Source organism: Salvelinus namaycush, chromosome 8, assembly GCF_016432855.1.
Source record: "Salvelinus namaycush isolate Seneca chromosome 8, SaNama_1.0, whole genome shotgun sequence".
Classification (NCBI taxonomy): Eukaryota; Metazoa; Chordata; class Actinopteri; order Salmoniformes; family Salmonidae; genus Salvelinus; species Salvelinus namaycush.
The window spans coordinates 36,933,575-36,944,536 of NC_052314.1; the positions used below are offsets into that span (position 1 = coordinate 36,933,575).

The following is a 10,962-nucleotide window of genomic DNA, read 5'->3' on the forward strand; positions in this document are numbered from 1 at the left end:
CACTATTTTCTACATTGTAGAATAATAGTGAAGACCTCAAAACGGTGAAATAACACATGCGGAATCATGTAGTAACCAAAAAAGTGTTAAACAAATCAAAATATATTTTATAGTTGAGATTCCACAAAGTAGCCACCTTTTGCCTTGATGACAGCTTTGCACACTCTTGGCATTCTCTCACCTGCTTCATGACGCACTCACCTGGAATGCATTTCAATTAACAGGTGTGCCTTCTTAAAAGTTAATTTGTGAAAAATCCTTTCCTTCTTAATGTGTTTGAGCCAATCAGTTGTGTTGAGACAAGGTAGGGGTGGTATACAGAATATAGCCTTATTTGGTAAAATACCAAGTCCATATTATGGCAAGAACAGCTCAAATAAACAAAGAGAAACAACAGTCCATCATTAATTTAAGACATGAAGGTCAGTCAATCCCGAAAATGTCAAGAACTTTGAACGTTTCTTCAAGTGCAGTCGCAAAAACCATCAAGCACTATGATGAAACTGGCTCTCATAAGGACCACCACAGGAAAGGAAGACAGAGTTACCTCTGCTGCAGAGGATAAGTTCATTAGAGTTAACTGCACCTCAGATTGCAGTCCAAATAAATACTTTACAGAGTTCAAGTAACAGACACATCTCAACATCAACTGTTCATAGGAGACTGCGTGAATCAGGCCTTCATGGTCAAATTACTGCGAAGAACCCACTACTAAAGGACACCAATAAGAAGAAGAGACTTGCTTGGGCCAAGAAACACGAGCAATGGACATTAGACCGGTAGAAATCTGTCCTTTGGTCTGATGAGTCCAAATTTGAGATTTTTTGGTTCCAACCACCGTGTCTTTGTGAGACGCAGAGTATGTGAACCAATTATCACTGCATGTGTGGTTCCCACCGTGAAGCATGGAGGAGGAGGTGTGATGGTGTGGGGCTGCGTTGCTGGTGACACTTTCATTGATTTATTTAGAATTCAAGGCACACTTAACCAGGATCACTACCACAGCATTCTGCAGTGATACACTATCCCATCTGGTTTGTTCTCAGTGGGACTATCACTTGTTTTTTTAACAGGACAATGACCCAAAACACACCTCCAGGCTGTGTAAGGGCTATTTGACCAAGAAGGAGAGTGATGGAGTGTTGCATCAGATAACATGGCCTCCACAATCACCCGACCTCAACCCAGTTGAGATTGTTTGGAATTAGTATGACCACAGAGTAAAGGAAAAACAGCCAACAAGTGCTCAGCATATGTGGGAACTCCTTCAAGACTATTGGAAAATCATTCCTCATGAAGCTGGTTGAGAGAATGCCAAGTGTGTGCAAAGCTATCATCAAGGCAAAGGGTGGCTACTTTGAAGAATCTCAAATATACAATATATAACACTTTTTTGGTTACTACATGGTTCCATATGTGTTATTTCATAGTGTTGATGTCTTCACTATTATTCTACAATGTAGAAAATAGTAAAAAATAAAGAAAAACCCTTGAATGAGTAGGTGTGTCCAAACTTTTTTACTGGTAGTGTATATATTTCTTAATTGCATTCTTTAACTTTTACATATGTGTGTATTGTTGTGAATTATTAGATACTACTGCACTGTTGGAGCTAGGAAGACAAGCATTTCACTACACCCGCAATAACATCTGCTAAAAATGTGTACTTATGTGACCAATCAAATTTGAGTTGGACAGTGGTGAGTTAACCCTCATGTGACTGTGTGACCATATTATCTGGTCATCTTTCCAAGGGCGTTGGCGTTCTGATGATGGCTAATCACATATCCCTTCCTTTGTAGCCTACTACTGTTACAATGTAGCTATAATCTCGATATGGGGTTGACAGTTGTACATATACGATACGTTAATACCAAAGATGACAACAGTAGTATATATCAATACTCCAAATAAAGAAATGGTCAACAGAGACATGTTTTTTTCTATAATATATATATATATATATATTTATATATATATACATATTATATATACACACACACACACACTTTATTTACCTCTTTCCTTCTGCTCTCTGCCCCGGGTCTGGTGATCAGAGCGGTGTCACCGCAAACCACAGCGGCATCCTCCACGAACACACAGTCCGGGAGTGACTCATCGGCGGGAAGTTCTATCACCTGCAGCCCGAGTTTGTGCTTCAGAACCCCAACATATACCTCATGCTCCCGCTGAGCTTTCACCAGGTCCACGTCCAAAACGTTCATCCTCAGTGCCTCTTTAGCAAGGGATGAGGGGATAGCTCGAACAACGGCGTGAGTGAAGTTACCAAAACCTGTCATCACACCAGCCATGTTCCGTTAGCTGTTGTTACCCTCAAATTGCTCAAACAAACAGCTCGAGCCGTAGCCTATGCTAAACGTATGAGAGAGCGAATGCTGCCGGTTCTCTTTCTGTTGGTTAACCTTTGTTTGATTTTCTTTGTTTTTCTTTTCTTTTTTTATGTACTGAACTGACAGCTCCAATCCGGTCAAATAGGCAACAAGCAAGCAAGCGGTCTGATGACGTGCCCTAACAAATCATCACATGTACCAATGTAGCAATTTCCAGTGAAGCGCACAGCAAAGCCCGACAATTGACAGTGTGGCTCTTAACAGCGCAAACACAGACGCGCTGGCTGTTACTTTGTAACAACTTTCTATTACTTTGTAACAACGTTTTACCATCGGGGAACAAATGGGTTACAAAATCACCACAGTGTCTGGACTTAAAATAATGTAAATCAAGGCTAGTGTACAATCAGTAATCAAACCGTTATTAATATTTATAACCACCTGCGTTTTTCAGTCTTTTCATTCAAATGCCAATTATTTAAGAACGTGTACGTTCATAAACATAGTGTATTTTGAAAAGTTGAGAATGATGGTCGCTGTCATCTCTGGCTTGTTATTGCAATACCTGCCAGTTTAGCAGGTGCCAATGCCAACGCAAAACCAAAAGGAAAGAGGCTTCTCGGTGCTCTACTATTGACATCATTTCATACCCCTGGTTGACAATAACCCATTCTCCCCTGACCCCAGCTCAGAACAAAGGGCGCTTCTTTGACACAGTCCAAGGACAAGGAGGTGCAGTGGCTATTCTGAGCCATTCACTTTCCGATACACCTGCCCAATTGTGTTCAGACTACAGTGTCCCCCAGCATATCAAAGTGTATGGCAATAATGGGAATACCAGATATTCACAGTGAACAAAACACATATTTTAGAATCATTTCTAATGTCAGCATACACCAGCATATTATCATCGCAGTATATGGGAATAACAGATTTCACATCACCACTGAAATATGAACAAAGCACACATTTCATTTCGCTAATATTGGTCTTTTTAATGTAATAGTCATAAGAGACCCATGGAAAGGTATTCAACTGAAATGTGTCTTCCGCGTCATGGGAAAGGAGAGTCAAGAGTTCTTCAGCTTCTTATGGCCATTGAATGAAGGAGTGCATTGTATTTATCCTGTGCTGTGCTCAGTGTGCAGACTAAGCAGGGAAGATATTCCTATTTCTATTCTCTGTGGTGCCATCTAAGGAAGCCTCTGGGCTCAGCTTTGAATGGAATGTTTCTCCAGACTTCCTAAAGCACATTCTTCCACACCCCTGGACCAACGTTTGTATTTTCTTGTTCCAGATACACTCAATTATCCTGACTGGTCCAAACATTCCAGGAGTCCCGCATTCCATTTTCCACTCCTGGATGGACTACCTGCTCTGTCAACAAAAAAAACTCAGTCCTCCAATTTTTTTTCTCCATTCCACATTGTGTATGTCTGACTCTGTCTGGTACATTCTGCCCTAGAAAAATATCTCTCTCTCCCATGCTTAAGTGCTTGGGTTAGACTGAAGGAAACGGAAACCCCTCATAGGCACACCTGGTACATTCTGAGAATCTGTGTTTATCCTAAATGGCATCTTTTCCCTATGGGCCCAGGTCAAAAGTTGTCTGGTGTAAAGGGAATCAGGTACCTTTTGGGACGCAGCCTCTGAGATGTACCATAAACATTTGTGAAAACCGAGACAACCCATACACCAGATCTGCGGTTGATTTAAACCTCAATAACAATACCAGCCTTTACTCTCTCTAGATCAATAAAAAGTCCTGCTAACACAGGGATAATATATAGTTTTGAGTGGCAAATAACACTAAGGTTCTGGCAAAGGCGGCAAGTCTTTCAACTGAATCTAATGTAAATTACCCATTGCTCTGACACAACAGTAGTACAGTAGCGCTGTGTTTAGCCTACCATTGTATAAATGGGGCACAGGGGCAGTCGCTCACCTATAACTCTTGCCCCCTGTCTAAAATGGACAGCTTTTGTGCAAGATGGCCTGACTGTTGTTTTGGAGTAACGTTATGCCCCGCCTGTAAAAAAAACAAGTGTGCAGGAGAATACTAAAATGGCTGACATTCTCCACTCTATTATGGATTGGACTACAGTAGTGAGTTCTTCCACCATCCACCTACTTCAGATGCACTGACTGTCATTCCTTTGGCAGGCTAGGACACACAATAACAATACACTGACTTCATAACACACATCTGTTAGGGCTGTAGGTAAAAGAAAGGACATACCAGGTCCAGGAATAGAAAGACCCAAGTATTATGGAAAAGGGCTCTCTTGTGACTAAGCACAGTGTGTGTACATAAGAACACCCCATAACTCACTGAGCTTCCGTCCCAGAGTTCCATGAGCTGACATAGAGAGGAAGCTTCAACAACCACTACATGTTATCCTTTGTTTGAACAGGCTTACAATAAACAGCCAATCATATTTGGTCTTGTTCCGTTTTACACTAGTCTCTCTAGGACAATAGACTGGGATCCAGTGATTCATAAGGGGGACGGGGAAGAGGGGGATGGAAAATATCATCATTGCCATTACCACATGGATACACATTTCTAGCCCTGGTCGCCCTGGCGATGTTTCCTGAATGGGTAAATACAAGATTAATATCATTATGGGATGTTATTCAATGGTTCCATGGTGTACAGCACTGTTTCCTATAACATACACTGTGTCCTTGTAAGGAAAAGAGGAAAGAATCAGAACAATATGCTGGCAAAGCAGAACAATCATAATCAGAAAAGCATCTTATTGAGCTCATGGGGTCAAACTCACCACACAGAGACTTACTGATGAGGTCATAATGGATATTGGAATGGCAGGATGGCATGGGAAACATTTGACATTAAGGGTCCATTTATGTTTGGGAAACAAGCATCATCATCACTTGGATGACATAAGTATTACTTGGGGCTAGATACAATACACACACACACCAACAACCAAAATAAACTAAATCCATATGGGCCCATGGCATCTGACACTCAAAACAAACAGACATTTGTTGATGCCAACTGTCAAGCTGTGACCTAATGCCAGTGTAATTTCATGAGCTTTAAAGATGTTTGTCTGGTTTAATGATGAAGAATCACAAGCTTTCAGATGAATGACAAATTATATAGCCGTCAGCTACATCAAAACGACTCAAACAATGAGGAAAACAGTCACAACAGTGAGGAAAATGTTGACAGCCCAATGGGCACACACTGGTTGAATACATGTTGTTTGCACTTCATTTCAATGAAATTACGTCGAACCAACGTGGAATAGACGTTGAAGTGACATCTATACCCAGTGGGAATGTCAAGCAAGTTAACCAAAGCATTACACCATCTAGTGTCTTAAACTGGAATTATGAAAATGTGGACAAATGAAAATAAAAATAAAGCAAGCGCGCATCAAGATACAGAATATTAAATATCAATCGGTACCGAAATAATGATTTTTCAAATTCCAACATCAAATGGAAAGGTTACAACGGATGACGGATCAATTAAGATACTTCAATATATTTGCACACTATGAACAAAGTGATAAAGCAATAGCGTATACAAAACATTTTGAAACAAACGGATTAGTAAAGGTAAAGTAAGACAAACTCACCGGAGGAAGATTTCTCCGTGGTCTTGACAACCATTCTCCGTTAGTTATTCGTTCAGCGCTCTCAAAGTATCTCGTCATGTAAGTCTAAGGTATAAAGTTACTCAAAAAATATTTCCGTTCTGGTGTTTATGGTTATTACAAATAGGGGATTGTCATATCGTCCTTCGGTTAACAGTCTATTAACATTATTTTGGCAGGAAAAAATAATGTTTTTCAAGCATTCTATAATCTTTGCTTTCTTGGTCAAATCCGGTTTAAAATTACTTCTAATCTTTGAATTTCTAAATTCTATCAAATGTAATTTATTTGAGACCCGAAGAATAGTAGGACTAGAAACTAGTTGGGTATTTTCTCCCCAAACTAACATCGTATGTAGAAAATTGGATCACTGTAGTAGATTATGTTTTCAAACGTGATGGGCAGATTGCGTGAAAAGAAAATTAACCCAAGGAGGAATGCTAAAGAATATCCTGTATGAAGAACTTTAAAAACTCTTTAAACTGTCAGGAATGCTTTGTGGTTGGCTAGAGAAGGGGAGAAATATGTTAATAATGTAGGCTTCTGCCATACCAAATATGGCAATATTGTTACGTCTGAAGTCTGGTTCGCATCTGGAATAGTTTAGTTCTACGGAATAAAGGGGAGAGCGGGCCAAAAATAGAAACCATAAACTTTATTTCTCCCACTCTCAGACGAGCAAAGAAACTCCGAATACCGGGACTTCTCTCTCCTAAACTGTATACAGTTACAGTAGCCTTAATTTAGAATAGCGGAAATAATGTAGCCTATTGATATATGGGCTATAATAAGACTTTTCCCTTACAGAATGATTCTCATCATAAACGTATGAGAAGCACTGACAGCACGACAATATATTGTAATAGCCTTGGCAACTGTTGCACAAATTACAGCAAAAGAGGTTGTAAAATAATAACACATTTAACAAATCTATAACACGTAATAAAACACCTACATCAAAAGGATGAAAAATAAATCAAAACGACAATGTTACATTATCATATTTTTTATAATATTTCATAAATAATTATAATATATGTATATAAACCTATTACCCATAATGACAACAGCAGTCAAATGAATGGAAACAAACAGACCAAACTGCTTTAAAAAAAAGTTACATGTACCCTAACCCTACGGCCCATAACCTAAAAGCTGTGAGAAAACCAATAAAGAAAATAAAAAAGGAAGAAAGAAGGATAGTATCGAAGGGAAACAGCGAGGGGAAAATGTGTTCAGTTCAGGGAAAATGTAATTTAAGAAAAAAAAGTTAGACAGGGTGGTGCTTAGCTTGGATGGAAAACGCGCCAAGAAACATTCCTGGCATAGTTTTGGAACAGTTCAGCAGTCAGCCAACAACGACGTCAGCTTTCACTACAGTATAAAGGACAGGAGGTACTTAGCTTCAGCAGACTGCAACTTGCAACCAGAGCTAGAGCAACTCCTAAGCCTCTAACCAAAGATACTAAAAAACAAACCAAACCGCTACAGACGAGACGACTGACTGCTACACTTAGGATAAAAAGACACTTGCGAAGACTTAAATCAATATTTCGAAAAGGAATAGCAAAAGAAGACAAATCTTATTCTTGAATAGAACAAGAGAACAAGGCAAATATGTTCATTTGCTCAATCGTCGTGATGTTTATTGGAACCTTCAACGTGGTAAGTTATTTTTTCTATAAATAATTTCAGTTTAAAGTTTCTTGTCTTTATTGTCTGGGAAATACAACATTGTAGAACACTGGTTTGTAAACCTATTGCCTTTTACTAAATCATTTTCGCATTGTTTGAATAACGAACTAAAGAAACTATGTAAATATAACCTAAAAATGTCACTCTTTTAAGATGTTGGTTACAAAGTATCTATCATTAACGTGCTCGGTTATCCACGCAGGTCATTTCCTCCTCCTCCTGCCCCTCCGTATGCGAGTGCCCGATGGAGATTCCCAGGTGCACACCTGGTGTGAGCCTCGTAGCGGATGGCTGCGGGTGCTGTAAAGTCTGCGCGAGACAACTCAATGAGGACTGCAGTCTGACCGAGCCTTGCGACCACACCAAAGGGCTGGAGTGCAACTTTGGGGCCAGCTTCGGAGCTATGCGTGGCATCTGCCGTGGTAGGTGTCTCATTCAAATCCTACTATGCAGTAAACTGATCTTAGGTATGAATAATGTTAGTTTTAAAGTTTGTAACCTTGTTAAAGTAATAGGGTAGAGTTAAGATGAACTAGTGAGAGAAAAAGAGGACCATGTGATTTCAACTCTAAGGAATGTAACTCAGTGCCTCAGTCTAAACTCAGAAGTACAAACATCCTGCTCTAGTAGAAAGTGATCCCCCCCTCAGTGGCTCCTCTCCTTAGGCAGCCCTAGCCTAGAACCTTCTGAGGAATTTTTACAGATAAACCAAGCCTCCCTCAGCCAGCATCAGCCAGCATGTGATTTGTGATGTCTATAGCAGACGCTAGCCTTTTGAACAGAGGAATAACAGCCTTTTCCACTCTCTTCTCCTCAGCTAAGTCAGAGGGTAGACCCTGTGAGTACAACAGCAGGATTTACCAGAACGGAGAGAGCTTCCAGCCTAACTGCAAGCACCAGTGCACATGCATCGATGGGGCTGTGGGCTGCGTCCCCCTGTGCCCTCAGGAGCTCTCCCTGCCCAACCTGGGCTGTGCCAACCCAAGGCTGGTCAAGGTGGCAGGCCAGTGCTGCGAGGAGTGGGTGTGTGATGACGGCAAAGACACTGACATCATTGGCAAGCTGTTTGGCAAAGACAGCATGACTGACGAGTCAGAGAGCGACCTCACCAACAGGAATGAGCTCATCACCATCGTCAAGGGAGGACTCAAGTCTCTACCTGGTAAGCAGCTTCTTTCTAGCAGCAGCCATTTTTTATTTCAACTTTCAACAATAACATGTTCCATTGCCTGAAATGTTCAAGCCCATACCGGAACAGTTTGTAATGTTTGTTTGATCTTTCTCCTTACAGCTTTCAGAGTCCAGCCTGAGAGCCACATGTTTGAGAGCCAGAAGTGTATTGTCCAGACCACTCCTTGGTCCCAGTGCTCCAAGACCTGTGGCACAGGCATCTCCACCAGAGTCACCAACAACAACAATGAGTGCAAGCTGGTCAAAGAGACTCGCATCTGTGAAGTGCGACCATGCACCCAGTCTCCTTACTCCAGTCTTAAGGTAAGCTCAAGCCACTAAGACTATACTATACTGAAACATGGCATACTATAATTTTTTTTTCTTTTAAATAACACTGCTCAGCTTGTTTATGGAACATCTTGACTGACTGTTTCTCTCCCCTTGTTCCCCCTAACAGAAGGGAAAGAAGTGCAGCAGAACCAAGAAGTCTACCCAAGCTCAGAAGTTCACCTATGCCGGCTGCTCCAGCCTGAAGAAGTACAGATCCAAGTACTGTGGATCCTGTGTGGACGGCCGCTGCTGCAGCCCCCAGCAGACCCGCACCATCCGGATCAAGTTCCGCTGCGAGGACGGAGAGACCTTCAACAAGAATGTCATGATGATCGAGTCCTGCAAGTGCACCTTCAACTGTCCTCATTCCAACGAAGCCTCCTACCCCTTCTACAGACTCTTCAACGACATCCACAAGTTCAGAGACTAAATCAAATCTGATTAGGCTGAGAACTGACCCCTGAGAGATCCCAAAACAACAACATTGACAGACCAATGGCAGTCCATCTAAACGCAGGGGTCCAACTTAACCGGCCAATGAACTATCAACTTCCTGTTGTAACTAGATTCCCAAGGAATTATGGGCTTACATCATGAGGACTTTATGAAGTGCACTGTCTGCTGTGACTGAATCAGCATTCTCAATTAAGATTCGCTTCATACTACTGGAGCATCATAGTAGCTTCGTTATGGAGCAAAATGTAAATGAACATGTGTAAATGACAACGTTAGTATGTTTAAATCAATTCGCTGTCTATATTTTCGACCGATACATACCAACCAGGCATGACCCCGAAAAACGTTTGACTTGTGTGTATATATATGTTGTATGGATATGCACATACGTAACTTAATTTAGTATACCATGGTCCTGTAACCGAAGGAACCAAGACACCATGTTACTGTGGTTCCATTCCTTCCTGACATGGGCATATATGTTCATGTTTTGTGGCAGCTATCGAACTTCCCAACGCTATCAAGAAAGACAAAGTGAAACGTGAAATAAATGAATTCATGTTTTTATTATTGTTATTAATATTATTTATCAAAAAAATGTAGCTACTTTATTTGGATATTATGTGTCTTACTGGAATAAATTGTAAAAATGATTTAATTTTATATGTTAAAAAATAAAACATATTTATTTATGAAATGTAAACACCATCTTTGTTTCCTTTTTTGATCAAACTGAAGATGGGTGACCAACAACTATCAGGTTACTGAGCTGAACATCTTCGTTAGGATTAGTAAACAACAGTACATAAAGTACATGCATGTAGGATCATATAATACAGAGAGAGGGAGGTCAAACAAAGTCACAATATACAGTGGTGGAACTCCATTAGTGATACCATGGACATTCTCACTATAATGACTCCAACAGAGTGATCGTTCTGGGCTGATCTGTTCTCATATAACAGAGTTTTGCAGACCGTTTCCGGGTGTTGTGAATTGGAATGTCATTGTAGAGCTCTGTAAGCCAAGGTAGCTTGCATTCACCAGATCAGGCTAAGTCACGCACTTGACTAATTCGAACAAAAAAAGTCAATCCAAGCATAGCAATGAGCACGGAGCTATGCCAAGAATCTTAAGTGCCAGTAGTACCAATGAGCATTGATTAGAAGTAGCAATGGAAAGGAGACTATGTGACTATGAATGTATTTTACACATAATATACTATAAAAGAAAGAATGTACCCTCTTAGAATACACTCTTAATCTTATTGGGAATAACACTAAATATATACCTCATTTGTAGTGGTTGGATAAAAACTTTGGCCC

The 10,962-nt window shown here is 40.5% G+C and overlaps 2 protein-coding genes across 2 annotated transcripts in view; one reads left to right on the forward strand and one right to left on the reverse strand.

Moving 5' to 3' along the window:
* LOC120051900 (N(G),N(G)-dimethylarginine dimethylaminohydrolase 1-like) overlaps positions 1-6,212 on the reverse strand; it is a 137,888-nt gene extending 131,676 nt beyond the window's left edge. The window contains exon 1 of the mRNA XM_038998787.1: positions 5,966-6,212. Coding sequence (XP_038854715.1) covers positions 5,966-6,043 — 78 coding nt within the window. The 5' untranslated portion in view covers positions 6,044-6,212. The remainder of the gene's footprint in view (positions 1-5,965) is intronic.
* A 1,194-nt stretch (positions 6,213-7,406) lies between these two features.
* Positions 7,407-10,345, forward strand: LOC120052650 (CCN family member 1-like). Its single transcript, XM_038999692.1, has 5 exons — positions 7,407-7,648; positions 7,881-8,100; positions 8,496-8,840; positions 8,970-9,172; positions 9,309-10,345. The coding sequence occupies exons 1-5, from the start codon at positions 7,601-7,603 to the stop codon at positions 9,609-9,611; spliced, it is 1,119 nt and encodes a 372-aa protein (XP_038855620.1). The 5' UTR covers positions 7,407-7,600; the 3' UTR covers positions 9,612-10,345.
* Positions 10,346-10,962: the final 617 nt, after the last annotated feature.

Coding starts and splice junctions, on each gene's coding strand:
- LOC120052650 (XM_038999692.1), top strand. CDS start 7,601: ATGTTCATTTGCTCAATCGTCGTGATGTTTATTGGAACCTTCAACGTG. Junction 8,101..8,495: donor TATGCGTGGCATCTGCCGTG/GTAGGTGTCTCA, acceptor TCTTCTCCTCAG/CTAAGTCAGAGGGTAGACCC. Junction 9,173..9,308: donor CTCCTTACTCCAGTCTTAAG/GTAAGCTCAAGC, acceptor TCCCCCTAACAG/AAGGGAAAGAAGTGCAGCAG.